This window comes from Aspergillus aculeatinus (assembly GCF_003184765.1).
Source record: "Aspergillus aculeatinus CBS 121060 unplaced genomic scaffold BO66scaffold_42, whole genome shotgun sequence".
NCBI classification, from domain to species: Eukaryota; Fungi; Ascomycota; class Eurotiomycetes; order Eurotiales; family Aspergillaceae; genus Aspergillus; species Aspergillus aculeatinus.
The window spans coordinates 253,823-267,985 of record NW_020291511.1 but is presented as its reverse complement, the minus strand read 5'-3'; the positions used below and the strand labels follow the sequence as shown (position 1 = coordinate 267,985).

The 14,163-nt window shown below is 53.2% G+C and overlaps 6 protein-coding genes across 6 annotated transcripts; all 6 read right to left on the bottom strand.

Moving 5' to 3' along the window:
- Positions 1-1,212: 1,212 nt before the first annotated feature.
- BO66DRAFT_441160 (uncharacterized protein) lies at positions 1,213-1,524 on the bottom strand (the record flags this gene model as incomplete). Its single annotated transcript, XM_025651321.1, has 2 exons — positions 1,213-1,321; positions 1,406-1,524. 2 exons carry the CDS (start codon positions 1,522-1,524, stop codon positions 1,213-1,215), a joined length of 228 nt encoding a protein of 75 aa, XP_025501263.1.
- A 1,319-nt stretch (positions 1,525-2,843) lies between these two features.
- Positions 2,844-4,752, bottom strand: BO66DRAFT_393874 (MFS general substrate transporter). Its single transcript, XM_025647859.1, has 4 exons — positions 4,270-4,752; positions 3,381-4,202; positions 3,139-3,312; positions 2,844-3,073 (listed from the first exon to the last, which is right to left on the bottom strand). The coding sequence occupies exons 1-4, from the start codon at positions 4,598-4,600 to the stop codon at positions 2,982-2,984; spliced, it is 1,419 nt and encodes a 472-aa protein (XP_025501262.1). The 5' UTR covers positions 4,601-4,752; the 3' UTR covers positions 2,844-2,981.
- Positions 4,753-5,595: 843 nt separating this feature from the next.
- On the bottom strand, positions 5,596-7,462 carry cp6 (putative carboxypeptidase S1). The gene is made up of 5 exons (XM_025647858.1): positions 7,176-7,462; positions 6,792-7,122; positions 6,220-6,733; positions 5,900-6,166; positions 5,596-5,827 (listed from the first exon to the last, which is right to left on the bottom strand). The coding sequence occupies exons 1-5, from the start codon at positions 7,424-7,426 to the stop codon at positions 5,763-5,765; spliced, it is 1,428 nt and encodes a 475-aa protein (XP_025501261.1). The 5' UTR covers positions 7,427-7,462; the 3' UTR covers positions 5,596-5,762.
- Positions 7,463-8,570: 1,108 nt separating this feature from the next.
- On the bottom strand, positions 8,571-10,313 carry BO66DRAFT_379461 (allantoate permease). Its single transcript, XM_025645850.1, has 3 exons — positions 10,100-10,313; positions 9,974-10,042; positions 8,571-9,919 (listed from the first exon to the last, which is right to left on the bottom strand). The coding sequence occupies exons 1-3, from the start codon at positions 10,289-10,291 to the stop codon at positions 8,654-8,656; spliced, it is 1,527 nt and encodes a 508-aa protein (XP_025501260.1). The 5' UTR covers positions 10,292-10,313; the 3' UTR covers positions 8,571-8,653.
- Positions 10,314-10,435: 122 nt separating this feature from the next.
- BO66DRAFT_457878 (amine oxidase) lies at positions 10,436-12,040 on the bottom strand (the record flags this gene model as incomplete). The annotated part of the gene is made up of 2 exons (XM_025652182.1): positions 10,436-11,954; positions 12,004-12,040. 2 exons carry the CDS (start codon positions 12,038-12,040, stop codon positions 10,708-10,710), a joined length of 1,284 nt encoding a protein of 427 aa, XP_025501259.1. The 3' UTR covers positions 10,436-10,707.
- A 174-nt stretch (positions 12,041-12,214) lies between these two features.
- On the bottom strand, positions 12,215-13,250 carry BO66DRAFT_354978 (uncharacterized protein; the record flags this gene model as incomplete). Its single annotated transcript, XM_025644837.1, has 5 exons — positions 12,215-12,367; positions 12,444-12,641; positions 12,702-12,851; positions 12,908-13,033; positions 13,085-13,250. The coding sequence occupies 5 exons, from the start codon at positions 13,248-13,250 to the stop codon at positions 12,300-12,302; spliced, it is 708 nt and encodes a 235-aa protein (XP_025501258.1). The 3' UTR covers positions 12,215-12,299.
- Positions 13,251-14,163: the final 913 nt, after the last annotated feature.

Genomic DNA, 14,163 nt, shown 5'->3' with positions numbered 1-14,163 from the left:
GGGTGTTGGATGACGAGTGCTGCTATTTAAGCAGGTGGAGAATACAAGGCGAGCTACGGAGGACGGATGGTGATCATGCAAGCTCTTCTCTGCAGCTACTGGACTAGGGCTACGGAGAGTGTCTATCCCACTAATCAGAGGACTTCAGGCTGCTGGCTGCATGCTCGTGCAAGAGGGGTCCAATTTATCCACGGAGTTTCTTGACCACCTTCTTGTTTCTCGTAAGATGCAATATCAACAATGATGTCAGGCTAGCTGGGTCTTACTCGGGCTACACTCACCATTCACCTTGGATGGTTGTGGCAGATGTCACGTGTTAGTGAAGAGGCCTTGGATGGGGTCGCCAACTAAGGTACTAAGCTACCCCACACCCCCAGACTCCGCAGGCACAGTACCAAGCTGCGGTCCCTTCCGAGTGGGCTGTCATCCCAGGTCGACCGGAATGTCCGAGCATGGCACAACATTCCTGGTGGTCCATCCACGTCTATTTCCGGCGTGCTGGAATCATGGGGTAGTCTCCGCATCCGGAGGATGCGCATTCCAGCGCAGTCCGCACGCGGGACCATCAACAGCACATCACACCACACGTATATTCTCCCAAAGACATAGAGATGATTACCAGTAAAATCAGGATCGTCAAATGGACCAGAGCTTGGTTTATGGCCCATGCCAGTCAGGGTAGAATATACAATACAACTATGTACAAGCGTAGAGCGCCCGTTCTGCAAACAACGAGTTGCTTCACAGACCGGTCTCGATATAGTACAAAGCCGGCGGACTGACGGACGCATTCGTCCAGCCGGTCAGCCGCCAATGCCGAAGCAGGAAATCAACACGACCAAACCATCAACCGAAAACAGGGACCAAGCACATGTTGGCTGACCTGAGACCCAAGACCGAGAAAACCCAACGCCGGAAAACGAAGCAAACACCAATAAACCCAGATCAAGATGCCAAACCATTTCGATAGCGCGTCGTTGTGACCACGAGACGGGCGGTCATGCAGTGGCTTAATGTAGAAACTAAAAGAAATGCGACGGAGCTCAAAGAACACGACTAAAGCCAGATAAATCCAATCATAACACGAGAGAGTGTGTGTGCAAAAGGGGTATGTAGGTTGTATGTGAGAGAAAGAGACGCCAGAGGTTCCCCGCCACGCACAGCATGATAGCATCGTCGCGGGGAGATCGGCTGCTAGGACAGGCAGCGTTGTCATACGTTGACCTCGTTCCACTTGCGAATCTCTTGATCTTCGCGGGCATCGCGTTTCTTGTTGCGGACATGCAGGACGATGAACGCCACGATAGCACCCAGTACGATCCTAGTCGACATCAATGGATGGTCTTCCTCAAGGCAGCTGGATCTTCGCACGAGAAAGAAGAAGAAGAAGAAGAATAAAACCTACACGCCAGTGACAATGCCCGGGACACCGCTCTTGAGGAAATTGCTGACGGGCTTCTCCCCGCAAGTACTGTCGCTCGAGTCGCAGTCGCTGCGGGTCCAGAGATGCAGCGAGGAAGCCATCGCGGCGAGCGCTCTTTTAGAGTCAAGGTGTAGGAGGGAGTGGTGCGACGCCATTGGATCAAGAGCTCCTGTTGGTTGTAGCTGGGCTGCTTGCTGGTGGTGTGTTGTATAGGCGCGAAGGGACAGTACGGGAGAGAAAGAGAGTTGATTTGAAGGAGCCTGGAGGAGGGGGAAGACACGCCAACGGACCCAAGAAAATCAGGAGGGGAAAAAGAGAAGGGGAAGGTGGATGGATGGATCGCAGTTCTAGAAAACGAAAAAAAGGTTTGGGAAAAAGGGGACTTGGCAAACCGTTCTAAGGGGAAAATGAAACACCCAGTGAACCCCAGCAACATTCCTTTGCGGAATGGTGAGGTTTCAGATGCTTGGCCCCTCACTAACTTATTTCCCCCTTTTTTTCTCTTCTCAGTCGCTCCCACCTCCAGATCCACTTTGATTGCGCCCAGACTCCAGCCGGTCAAAATTCAATTTAATCTTGGCAAAACTTCTATTAATATGGGTGATTCTATGCACCTTCAGTCACTCACAAATAATCAGGCAGACAACTCAAGAGCCGTCATATCGGTGGTGTTCGTTCACTCCGATCGGGAGGGAAGATTAACTGGAACTGAACTTACACCCCCTCCCCCCTTTTAGGGCTACTACCTCCATTCACTGCAGCTGCAGCTGCAGTACTCCGTACTCCTCCTTAGACTGCACCCCATTCTCTTCAACAAGTGGAGTCGCCCCTTGAAGTTGAAGCACCACCCCCAAAACCTAGGTAAACAGGAAGTCTTTCCAAACCCGGGGTGTCGCAAACCCGAGCCCGGGATACAGACCACACTCCCGGAAATAGTAGCGATGAGGATATTTACCTACCGTACGGCGTACATCCTCCCCTGATCCGCTCTCAGCTTGTCTCGGGCGGAATCCGACACTGTCTCAACGCTCGAGCCGGCTGTTACACCCTGCAACACACTGTCGAATCTCCTTCATGCCGCGACCCTGACTTGACCCTCGATATGCACCGGTCGGATTTTCTTTCTTTTTGCCTCATGCTCGCGAGGGATGATCATTTCACTGATTGAAGCGTAGCAAGGAGAATACTTCAGTGTCTTGTTATGAAGGGCATAGTCAAGGGCATACAGGGCTCTCCGCCCTCCGCCCGGGCCATCGCGACCGTTGATGGCATCCTGGGCCATCTCGACAAAGAAACGCACGTTCCACTGCGGAAACGCACAGACTGCGCGGATTCTCGGTTGTCGTGAGACTATGATACTACAATCGGGCGTATGGAGTTTGACCTCTTCTATTTCCATTTTCACCACGACTACATTGCACGAGAACGAGTGACGAAGAAGGCAGATCCATTATGCATCTAAATACCCATGCAGCCAAAACAAACTTTTAGTTCCATCTCCGTCGTCTATGGTATATGCTTGTCGTCGTAAAAAATCCATGCACGCACGTCTAGCTCGTCAAGCGTTCGAATCCGCCGGTCGAGCAGGTTTGGCAGTTTTGCTGTCGAAAAGTTTGTAGGTCACCACGGCGAGCGCGAGACAGGTGATGGCTGAAAGCAAGGAAGATGTTAGCGGGCTTGTCAGTTCATGCACCATCGGAACAGAGACCACTCACCAAACACCGTGGTCGAGTAATAATAGCCGACGGTCTCGGACAGCGACCCGGCGATCAAGGGCCCGACCATCGAGCCGGTCCCAAAGGCCATTTCCACAATAGAGAAGGCGCGCGAGCTGCCTCCATGCGGTCCGAAGATGAGCGGGTCTTTCGTCTGTTTCTCCTTCACGACCCCTATTTCTTGGTTAGCACATGCCATGGGGGAGAAATGACAGTCATGAGAAAAATCGAATCGCACTCACAAGTAACCTGCAGACTACCCGCTCCGCGCACCAACATGGAGAATAGACCGAAACCCAGCATGGTGGTGACGAAGATCGGTTTGCCGTTGGTGTCGGCGCTCGCCCAGGGGAACTTGTCGTCGCCGGGCACCCCCAACAGCCACAGCAGGGGCGCCAACATGAACCAGCCCAGCGCCGTCGGGTTGCGGAGTCCCTGTCGATCCCGCATCCACCCGGCGGCCGCGGAGAGGAAGAACGAGGGGATCTGCAGACAGAAGAACATCAATCCGGTCGGCAAGCTGCCCCAGTGGAAGACATCCCGGAGGTGCAGCGGGAGCGTGGCTTCGAAGCCGGAGAAGATCGAGGACATCAACAAGGTATTCGCCAGGCCGGCCAGAACCCGCCCGTCACTCAGCATGATCTGGTAGAAGTGGCGAGGGGAGGAAGCATCGGTGAGCGTGGTGCTGGTGCTGGTCGAAGCCGAGTCCCCTTGGGTCGGTTGAGCCTCGGAGCTATCCGACAGAAGACCCGTGGTTTCATCCTGCGTCGCAGCTGCGACAGGGCTGGATCGATCGGGTTCCAGCATAATCAACCGGGCGACAATGTCCACCGCCAGCACGACCAGAGGAACCGACCAGGCCGCCCAGTATCCAAAGAGTTCCAGCATTGCTCCCGCCACGGTCGGTCCCGAGATGATTCCTGCCGTCACAAAAGTCATCGCGAGCCCCAATGTTTTCCCCAGATTATCCGCATCGATGTGGTCGGTCAGCATGGCGTGTCCCACCACCCAGGCAGCACACCCGGCAATCGCCTGCATCGTGCGCCCAACGAAAAGCGCGGCCACTGTCCAGCAGTCAGCATCGCCGCCTCATTGCGATAGAGAAACATCAAGGATCTAGATCAAACTCACCATTGAGAGTCGAAGCGACTAGACCGGTTCCAACGAAGCATCCACCCAGGGCCAGCAGTAAAGGGATCTTGCGGTTGGGGGTCTTGTCGGCGAAGTGCGCGATGATCGGGGCAGCCACAATTCCCAGGAAGCCGTGCATGGACAACAAGGTGGTCATGTAGCGCTGGGTCTCGGACGGGTCGATTCCCAACCGCACCTCGATCATGTAGCTCAGGATGGGGACGAGGAAGCCATAAAGAAAGGTTTCGGCGAACAAGGCGACGGTGACGGTGAAGACGATGAAGGAGCGGGAGGAGCGCCAGCGGTAGCCGACGGGGAGTGGTTTTTCCATGGTGAAGCTATTCGGAAGTCCTGCCTATTTTTTCAGGACCAAATCATGGAGAATCACTCCAGATATGTATTGTATCCACGGGTGGGAATCGAAAGAGCGCGGGGGAAAAGTGAGATCTGTAAGCAAGTCAGGCAGTGCAAAAAGATTGACTCATGGTCGGAGCCTGGAGCCGGGGGGGACATTCTGCAAGTGGGGGCGAAAGTTGTGAGATTGGCTGAGGCTGAACAGAACGGACTGAATGAACTCCACTGGGCACACTCAATGGACTGAACCCTGGATGGAGTCCACTTTATTCGGGGCCACTAGTCCCGTTGTAGTTAGAGTCTCAGAAACATGGGCTGATGGACAATAACTCGATAAGATAGATAAGGTTGAGTGTGGTTTGTCGACTGTATTCCGTTCAGATGCGGAGGTAGTGAACTGTATCTTACTACTGTAGACGTGGACGGTACTCCGTACCTCCGCACTCCGTAGTTACTCCGTATCTGTGAGTCAACCACTTCTCAGCCGCCCCTGACTCATCTTTCATAGTTAGTTAGTTAGTTATTTATACTCCGTCAATTTATAGACTTATTATCAATTCATTAGTCATAGCAGTCCATTGCTTTTTCAGGGCTGGAACGTTGATCCCAGCTCATCTGACCCGGCGCCATGCGCAATGGTCGCGTCGCGCGCCTGCCGCCCACCGCCTTGCAGGAGATTTCAAAAGACTGCAATCCAGCATCAGCTCAGTCGCCGATATACTAGCGAGTCGCCGACCGCTGCGCAGCATGCATATATCGACCCCGAGCTCAATCACAGTCGCAACAAGGCTTCTCATGAACTGCATCTACTCCTCTTTCTACCAGGGCCCTTGCGTCCCTTGCGCCAATGATTTTCGTCAACTGGCAAACAGCATATCGCAGAACGGGAGTATGAACTTCAAACTTCTATAGAGAACATCGCAGGATTTGTCTCCGTCATTCATATTGTGGAGAGTATTTGCTAAAATATCAGTCGGATAGTATGCACAATTTTGCCGTCCGACGCGGAATCTCTTGGCTCCCCGCCTCTGCAAATCCAGTAGATTCACTTCGAGTTCACTTGCGCACGCGGCGCCGCCACTGTGATCATTGCATTGGCCAATAACATTGGATGCGGCCATTCTGAACTCACCGCTCCATCAAGTTGAAAACGGAGGCACCTTCTTGATGATTTGGGAAAACACCTGAAGGGCGGTCTCCGGCTCTGTATGAGAATATCAAGTCAACAACTCGAAGCTTCCTCGGAATGGCTACCCAGGTAGTAGTGATGACTTACGGTAGTAGGGAACCTCATGGCCAGCCTCATACACGCGGAGGAAGGTAAAGTTTCCGACCGTCTTAAAGGTGCCCTTCTCTGTCCCATTCACCTTGTAGGGCTGGAGAGTCTTGTTCTGGAAAGCCGTCTGGCCTGCAAACTCCACCGCATTGGCCACACCAAACCCGCCAATCCAGTTGCAGATCCAGTCCGCATCACCGGCCCAGAGAAGAACATTGATGCCAGTCTGAACCACGTCGGAGAGGGTCGCGAGGAAAGATCGCGTGCCTAGTGGACCGTCATCAGTGCATGTTCGGAGAACGAAGGGTGTCTCCACATACCATCACCTGTGGCAGCAAACTTGTAATACGGAGCATCGGGACATTCGGAGTAGTTTTGACGTGCTCCGATCGCGCGCTGCACAGCCGCATTGTTCAGGTAATAGTAGTAGGTCTCGGGAGGATACGGGTCATCCGAAGGCTCGCGCACATCATAGACATCCCAATCGCCACTTTCCATGATCGGGTCGTCGATCAGGTCGCCACAGATGTCGCCGGCCTTGATGCACGCGGCGTTGGTCCCCAAAGTCGTGCATGCTTGGATGGCTGGGACGCAGTATTCCTGGTAGTCCTTGTAGTACTTGGCCCCCGCAGAGGCATTGATCAAGGGGCGGTAGGGGTTCTGCAAGGCATAGGTGATGTAAGCCTTCTCTTGGATCGTGGAGTCAAACCAGCCATTATTGATGCCGAGAGACCCGATGTTGATAGTCTCGCCAGTAACAGCGCCCGTCTTGATCCCGGCATTCTGTTGTTGGATGTAGTGAGCAAATTCAGGGCCGTAGTGACCACCGTATGACTGCAGTGCTATCAGATCTCTGGAGGAAGTCGCCAAACCACTTAGCTTGTCAACTCACCTCGGTGAACAAATTGAATTCGCGGCTCTCATATTCAGGGAAATGGGCAAAGAATGCTTGCAGCAACTTCCATACAAATGGTGCAGCCGTGACTGTGCTATTCACAGCATCGTTACCGTACGAGAACCCTACCCCGATGGGCTGATCGATGTAGATCATGTTTGAGTAGGTGTTCCAGCTGTAAGGGTTCAAGGACGGCGTCGTCTCGTTATTGACAAATCGACACGGTCCATGCTCCTGGAACAACCCGATCATAGACGAGCAACCAGGCCCACCATTGAACCAAGCCGTCAAAGGCGCCGTTTTGGGGTTGTGGCGGGCTTCGAAGAACCTAAGGCGATCCGTGAGCTTGGTGAGAACCCGGACGAAGATCGCATTTCCTACCAAAAGAACATGTTCATGTCCTCTCCTACTGAGAGGTAGCCTGAGTACTGATTGACCCCGGGTGTGGTCTCACAGATTCCGGAGTTCTTGACTATCTCCAAGTTTGCTCCGGTAGCTGCATGATGGTAGACAGTGTACTCAATTCCCCTCTTGACCACCTTGGACACTGTGTCTCGCTGTGCATGGGGAACGGCCTGCACTACGCCCACCAACAAGGTGGACAGCAACCAAGAAGTGGCAAGAAGCTTCATCGCAGCAAGCTGGGTAGAGGGCAATCGCAAACTTGTGATGGGAGATTCTTGTGCGACACCCTGGGCGACCGTAAATAAATAATCCCGAAGGCGGGCGGGGAAGGCCAAATGTTGCAAGATGTGTTGCTTCAACGAAGCTTGGCACCATCCATGATAATATATCTTGTGCAGCTGGTGTCAAGCCATGGGACGTACACTGCCAGGATCAAGCTCGAATGGGCGACGATCAGTCCGTCTGCGGCAATGCCTCGAAACACTTAGATGAAGGTTACATCCGCTGTGTTTCCGCGGGAGACAATCATTGACCACTGAAATTAACCCAACCACCGCGCAGAACCTGCCAGATGCATTGTTGTGTGACTTGTATTGTGTTGATCTACGCTTGTTGGTTGACTGAGAGGAGAAGCGAAGTGGTTATCATGTCATTCTCTGCATGAGTTCAATAACCCCTGCCGATCCCCTCCGGGGCCCCGTCGGAATCCGATCAATCACTCGATAGTTTTAGCCATGATTGGTGGCACTTCTGCTATTGTCATCGTCCTTCGTAGCATCTGGACTCTATGCAAGATTCTGGCTCGGCTATTAGCTGCCCAGCACCCATAATGCTATGGCGAGCGACGGGGATAGCGTGTCGCAACCTGCCTTTCTGCTGAAGATATAGCCCGGAAGAAACGCGAAGCTAGTGGCAGCCATAATCAAAATCTGTCAACATGAGGGGTAATAGTCATCTTCAAGTTTGTGTAGTAGTGTAGTACACGGGCTTAGAAGTACGTGATGACGATGAAGGAGCTGGCATGATATCCAAGGTTGTAAGTGTCGGAATACTGATTGTGATGTGCCCAGCGCCCGCGATGGTGTTCGACAGCCTGGTTGGTATTGGTAAACAAACGCGACAAACCACTGACTGCCCGCTGGCACTGCAGCATCGGGCCTTCCCTGATCTGCCACTCTCCTCCTCCTCTACGAACAACCCTGAACTTGATCTTGTTTCTACTAGGTACTACTCTTTGCTATAGTCTGTGGGGAACTGGCTGTCTGCCTATTCGTGCTTGAAGTCCAACCAGAAATATGCACTGATGCATTTGCATTCACCCCGGCTCAGTTGCTCTATGGCAGGCCTCCAGCTAGCCGCAGCTACAGCATTGTTCCTAACTTGGTCTACCGGCGAAACTCACTCAAAGGCACCTGTCGGTCGGCTCGACCCTTTCGCCAAAATTTGATGAGGAGTCATAGACGATAGCGAAACCCGACCGTATTCCAGTCGGTCACGTCCTCATAGTCCGCTGGGTTCAGTTCCACAGTTTGTACGAGCACCGAAACGTCCGTCCCATCGCGCTGCTCGCCGGCGACCTTCCCTCCCACTGCACCAGCTAAACTCGCACTGCCTTGTATACCCTCGTCGCGGTCTCGCTTCGAATTCAGCCACTGCAGATAGAAGCGCAACGAGATGGCTAGTCCGACAGCAATGATATAACAGATCAAAATCGCGCGGAAGGATGTTGGGTACGTTGGTGCTTCACTGGCCCTGAACAGCTGCGGCCCGGCAATGTTACCTGCACAGTACGCGACAAACATCATAGCTGTCATCGTCATCTTCTTGGTGACACCCCGATAATTGCTCTGCAACAGGGACATCACTAGTGGCAGTGCCCCAGGACCCGTTGAAAGAAGAAAGTACCCGAATAGTTGCGCTCCCAAGGGAACATGGTGTGCGCGGGCGTAGATGATCGCGCTTCCAACAATGGGAAAGATGATCACGCAAACGATCAGAATACAGTTCAGCTTGTTGGAACGACTCGCCAGCCATCCGGTCACGGCGATCGTTCCCGCGCTGATCACACTGGCTGGGATATTGATCAGCGTCGATTGCAGAGACGTGAAACCAAATGATTTGATCACCAGATTCCCGAAATTCTGAGTACCTCCATTCGGAATTTGAGTCAAGAGAGCAATAGCAAACAGGTGCCAGGTCTTCGGGTCTCGGATACACTCGACTACCTGCTCCCATTTCCAGGTGGTATGCTCTGTGCGACCTGTACCAGCAATGACGGCACGATTGCTCATGAACTCTCGTTCGTCGGGAGTCAGAAATCGGGCGCTGGAGATACTATCTGGCAAGAAAGCCAGCAGGACGAATCCCCAAAGAAAGGTTGCAACACCCAAGATAATGAACATCCACATCCACGGTCGGAGTGGATGCTCAATATGCCCGATGCCGTAGGCAAGCAGGCTAGCAATCAGGCCTCCGACCGAGTTCCCCGAAAACCAGATCCCCGTTCGGAAGGGGATCTCATCCCGGGTGTACCAGGTCGAGGTGATGAACATGAACGCGGGTGTGATAGTGGCCTCTGCGACCCCAAGCAGGAACCGGACAGCCAAAAGGCCGCCGTAATTCACACAGGCGGCAGTCAGCGCAACCACCGCTCCCCAAAAGAGTGTGTTGAATCCCAGGTATTTGGCCACCCGCACTCGGGGAATCAGCATGTTCGTGGGCTAAGGAAATCAGCCGTTGTCATTACTTCCAGGGGCCATTACATCGTCTCGTACCCATTCCCAAAAGAAATACCCGAAATAGAAGATACTCGAGACCCAGCTGTATTGTTGTCCGACCAAATGCTGTGATGGATTTTGTCAGCAACTCTGAAAGCTTGCAAGGGGCTCAGTTCATCACACCGTGTCCTCCGTCAATCCAAACACCGACGCACTAGAGAGGATGGCTTTGTCCATATAGTTGAGCAGATAGGTGACAAAAAGCAGGGGAATCAGTCGCCTATCCACCTTGCGCAACACGCGCGATGCGAGGGCAGTTGTGTCCCCAGCATCGCGACTCTCAGAAGGACCAGCCGTACCCAAAGGCTCTGCCATGATTATGAAGGGTGATGTACAGAGCCTCCCACCAAACAAGGAGTCAAGAGATTTGGGGAAAGGCAGAATATGCTGCCTCTCGGCTTTTTATCAACTTGTCCGACCTCAAGTGATTCGACAAATCACCCCCATCCCTTGCACTGACCGGGCGATAAGATAAGCACTCGGGAAGAAAGCGGGAAAAGCGGGGAAATTTGCCAGCTTATCGCAACCTAATTCAAGCACCTGGCCTGATGACTTGGACGATATCTACGATATGAACACACACACAGGGCGGCAGAATCACTACTCAATGCGGAACTAGCTATCAATGGGTCTCACAATCTACGCTTGTCTAGCTATCCGTTCCTGTGAGCGTGTCTCCAGGTCCGCTTTCTCCCTGCCTTGACGGCCCCTCGGAGGCCAAGACTCTAATTCTAATCCCCGATGATCGCAGGGAGCAAGCGATCAACAGACCTCCAGATAGCAGACGAGTCCGGATGCTCCCAAGCGGCTCCAATCCAATAAGTGTTGCGGTGCCCTTGCAAATCGTTCACATCCTGATAGAACCCTGCTTTGATCGCCTCTCGATTGACATACATGTCGTATGGACTATGGGTTGCAAAGGCAAGAAATGTTGGCTCTGCTGCGTTGAGACCCTGGAGTCGGAGGATATCGTCGACGATTGCATCTCGAACTTCCTGCTCGCTCATCTCTTCTGCACTCCCATACGTCACCAGGTGGACACTCGGAACCTCTGAAGACAGGATGGAGTATGTGCATGGGTACCTGGGAAGCCTATATGGCGTATCGAGGCCGCGGTTCAAAACCCGGGTACCGTCCGGAAGACCGCTGTCCCTGATCAGAGCCGTGTAGACGTACCCGTAGTGGAACTGACGGATGATGAAAGATTCGAGACTGTCCAGGTCGAGCCCATCCATCTCGTCAGTCTTCGGGGGCAGAGCCATGATAGTCGCATCTGCTTCAATTACGACTCTCTCGCCATTGTCCGACTCGACTGTCAGTCGGTGAAGCTTGTCATCTGACCGCCGAGCATGCACAACGGTGCTGTTGAGCAGGAGATCCTCCGCCAGCTCTCGTTGCGCCGCGTAGTAGACTTCCGTTATGTTGCGACGCGTGGGGACAAGGTAGCCGTTTTGCATGCCCTCCAGCCGATTCAACGAGACGATCTTCAACAGATAGACAGTTGCATAGTCGAGCAAATAGTGCATCCCTTCGCTAAGCATGGTCACTGTCTCCATCGCCGGCCCCAGATCGTGCTCTTTGACAAAGTCACGGAAGGGCTCGAGAAGGGGCTCCGGCACTTGTTCGGAGAGATTCCATCCTTGAGACAGATACGAATATCGCTGAAGTTCTGCGGTGTAGCGCTCAATGGCCGCCTTGGTATTGCCTGGATATGGCGGAACCGACGCCCCCGTGCGGAAGTCGAATCTCAGGGTCTCAAGGTCTTTTCGTGAAGTGTCGATTTCCATCGGGATATCAAAATGCTTGAAGAATCTCCTAGTCTCGGGAGAATCATCGTATGCTCTCACGCCATAGTCGATCGGGGTGCGCGTGACGGGGTCGAAGTACGTTTGCGCCTGGCCCCCCAGACGGCCTGTCTTCTCCACGATCACAACATCCTGACCCAGCTCCCGGAGGCGACTAGCAGCGTAGGTCCCTGCTGCACCCGGGGAAAATGAACACAATGAGGAAGTATAATCACTTCGCACCCTCCGCTGTCTCCTGAAATGTGAAGCAGATCGTCATCGGGATCGAGCCGCTGCCGAACGGCTTCGATTTTCGAGAGGTACAATCGGCTTCATGGCATGCTAACATCATTCTACCCGTACATTGCGGTGAAACTTCTCAGTTCTATAAACCAATACATTCAACAAATCAGCTTCTTCGTCTATTTATACATGCGCCACGCTCTCGGTTCGTCCGCTAACCAAGCTCTCTTGGAATCTCGAATTTAGCCGTTGCACAACGCACCGATGTTACAGTAGAACTCAAAAACAGACTCGAGTTACGCACACTTGCCGTTCTGGCAGGTGAGATCATCCGAGCAATCATTCTCCGTGGAGCAGGTGGCACCTATATTCCATCACAATACTTAGTATCACAGACGGAGCGCCACTCAATCAACCAACAACAGACACAGCCGACTTACCGGCGCAGTGACCCGACCAAGAGCACGAAGAGGACGACGAGCCGGAGCTTGCCGTCGAGGTCGGTTTGGACCCAGAGCTGGAGCTAGAGCTGGAACCGGAGCTGCTCCCGGATCCCGACGAAGAGCAGTAGGTCGACGCCACAGCACCACTGTAGGTGTTGGAGGTGTAGCACTTGCCGTTGGCGAAAAGCGCGGTGGCTAGCAGAATCAAGATCAGCGGGTTCAACGCCCGATGGCGACGAAAGGGTTCCAACTTACAGTCGACGGTGTACGAGCTCGCCGGGTTGAGGACGATCGACTGGGAGTCGGGAGTCAAGCTGTTCTCGCAGTCGATTTGAGTGTCGCCTCCGTCGGAGTTGGAGCCAGTCCAGATGTCGATGTGCAGCTTGCCGGACTTGTAGTCCGTGGCTGTGGCGAGTTAGTACATGCGTTATTGATGTCGATGCCGGTGGAAAATAACGTACTACACTGGGCGCATTCATCCTCGTACCGAAGGTACTTCTTCAGGTAGGGGAGATAGATGATCTCGCACTGTTCGAACTCGCCGGACGCGGAAGCGAAGGTCAGTGGATCGCTGTAGGTACCGGTGCCTGCATGCTGTCAATTCGCCTGTCGTCGTCAACGTAGAAGGCTGCACTTACCGCCAGCAGTGTATCCACGGCCACAGTCATAGGCAATGTCTGCACTGGGGGGATCGTTGTCGGGATATCCGTAAAATGTGACCGTCACGTCTGATTCGGTCGAACAAGCAGCGGCGGCGGAGACGAGGCCTGCGAGGGCCATTCCCTTGAAGAGCTTGGAAGCCATGATTGGTACTTGAGAAGGTTGAATGATTCTGGGAGAGGCGAAGTACGCACAGTGCTGCTGGTGTTTTCTATGCTAAAAAAAAGAGTCGTCCTGTAGCTGAGCAGCAGGCCTCTTTATACACAAGACTTCTCAATCAACCTCAATGTATGCCATAGATCCAAGCCCACATGGCCAGGAGGATGCATGACGGGGCAACCGGCGGTTTCAGTATACGACAGTCAGCTAATCTGCAGCATCCTCGAATCCTTCGACCATGCGATCCATCGCCGATCCCCCATTGCATGGTAAGTCACAGTGGTAATGGGGCCGTAAATGTCTCGCTTATTTCAGTTTCCGCCGATGACTTCACCCACATCTTCACACCAACGACCAGTCGCAAGCCCAATACTGAAGTTTACTTATCCTGCCCATAGTCTTCAAAAACAGCCCAACCCCAGTATTCAATCCAAAATACCCGGAGGAACCATCATGGATCCCGAAACAAGAGCCCGTATAGGGCGCATGGGGTCCGAAACCCCCAGTTTCCGTATCGGGCAGTTCGGCCCCCCGCCCATCTATTCTTGGACCCCCCTTCTAGAATACGTACCGTAGTCTGCAAGATCGGACCCTAAAGGATCGTGAAGAGCCGGACTTGGAGATTCTGAATCCGGCCAATCCAGACGTCTGCTGACGGGTCTGGGATGTTGGCTTGGAATTTTCTCTCCAGGGTGGCTTGTATTGCGATTCGTTCGTGGGCTGCAAGGCACGCCCGGCGAAAGAAGCAATATCGTAATGACGATTGCAATCAGTATTCTCCTCGCTGGGGAACTTATATCCATAGACAAGATAGTGCAATTGATGATAGAATCTTTGACAATGTTCACAATGAATCCCAGCTCGTCTTGACATGCAAAAGCATGGAATAGCACACACC

Bases quoted from the DNA above. Each gene is read 5' to 3' on its own strand.
- cp6 (XM_025647858.1), bottom strand. From the start codon at position 7,426: ATGAAGCTTCTTGCCACTTCTTGGTTGCTGTCCACCTTGTTGGTGGGC. The intron at 7,123-7,175 runs GTAGGAAATGCG...GGATCGCCTTAG, and splicing joins GACATGAACATGTTCTTTTG to GTTCTTCGAAGCCCGCCACA. The intron at 6,167-6,219 runs GTATGTGGAGAC...ACGGTCCACTAG, and splicing joins GTTTGCTGCCACAGGTGATG to GCACGCGATCTTTCCTCGCG.
- BO66DRAFT_379461 (XM_025645850.1), bottom strand. From the start codon at position 10,291: ATGGCAGAGCCTTTGGGTACGGCTGGTCCTTCTGAGAGTCGCGATGCT. The intron at 10,043-10,099 runs GTGTGATGAACT...AATCCATCACAG, and splicing joins TTGGATTGACGGAGGACACG to CATTTGGTCGGACAACAATA. The intron at 9,920-9,973 runs GTACGAGACGAT...TGATTTCCTTAG, and splicing joins GGTATTTCTTTTGGGAATGG to CCCACGAACATGCTGATTCC.
- BO66DRAFT_393874 (XM_025647859.1), bottom strand. From the start codon at position 4,600: ATGGAAAAACCACTCCCCGTCGGCTACCGCTGGCGCTCCTCCCGCTCC. The intron at 3,313-3,380 runs GTGAGTGCGATT...ACCAAGAAATAG, and splicing joins GGGTAGTCTGCAGGTTACTT to GGGTCGTGAAGGAGAAACAG. The intron at 3,074-3,138 runs GTGAGTGGTCTC...CCTTGCTTTCAG, and splicing joins TTACTCGACCACGGTGTTTG to CCATCACCTGTCTCGCGCTC.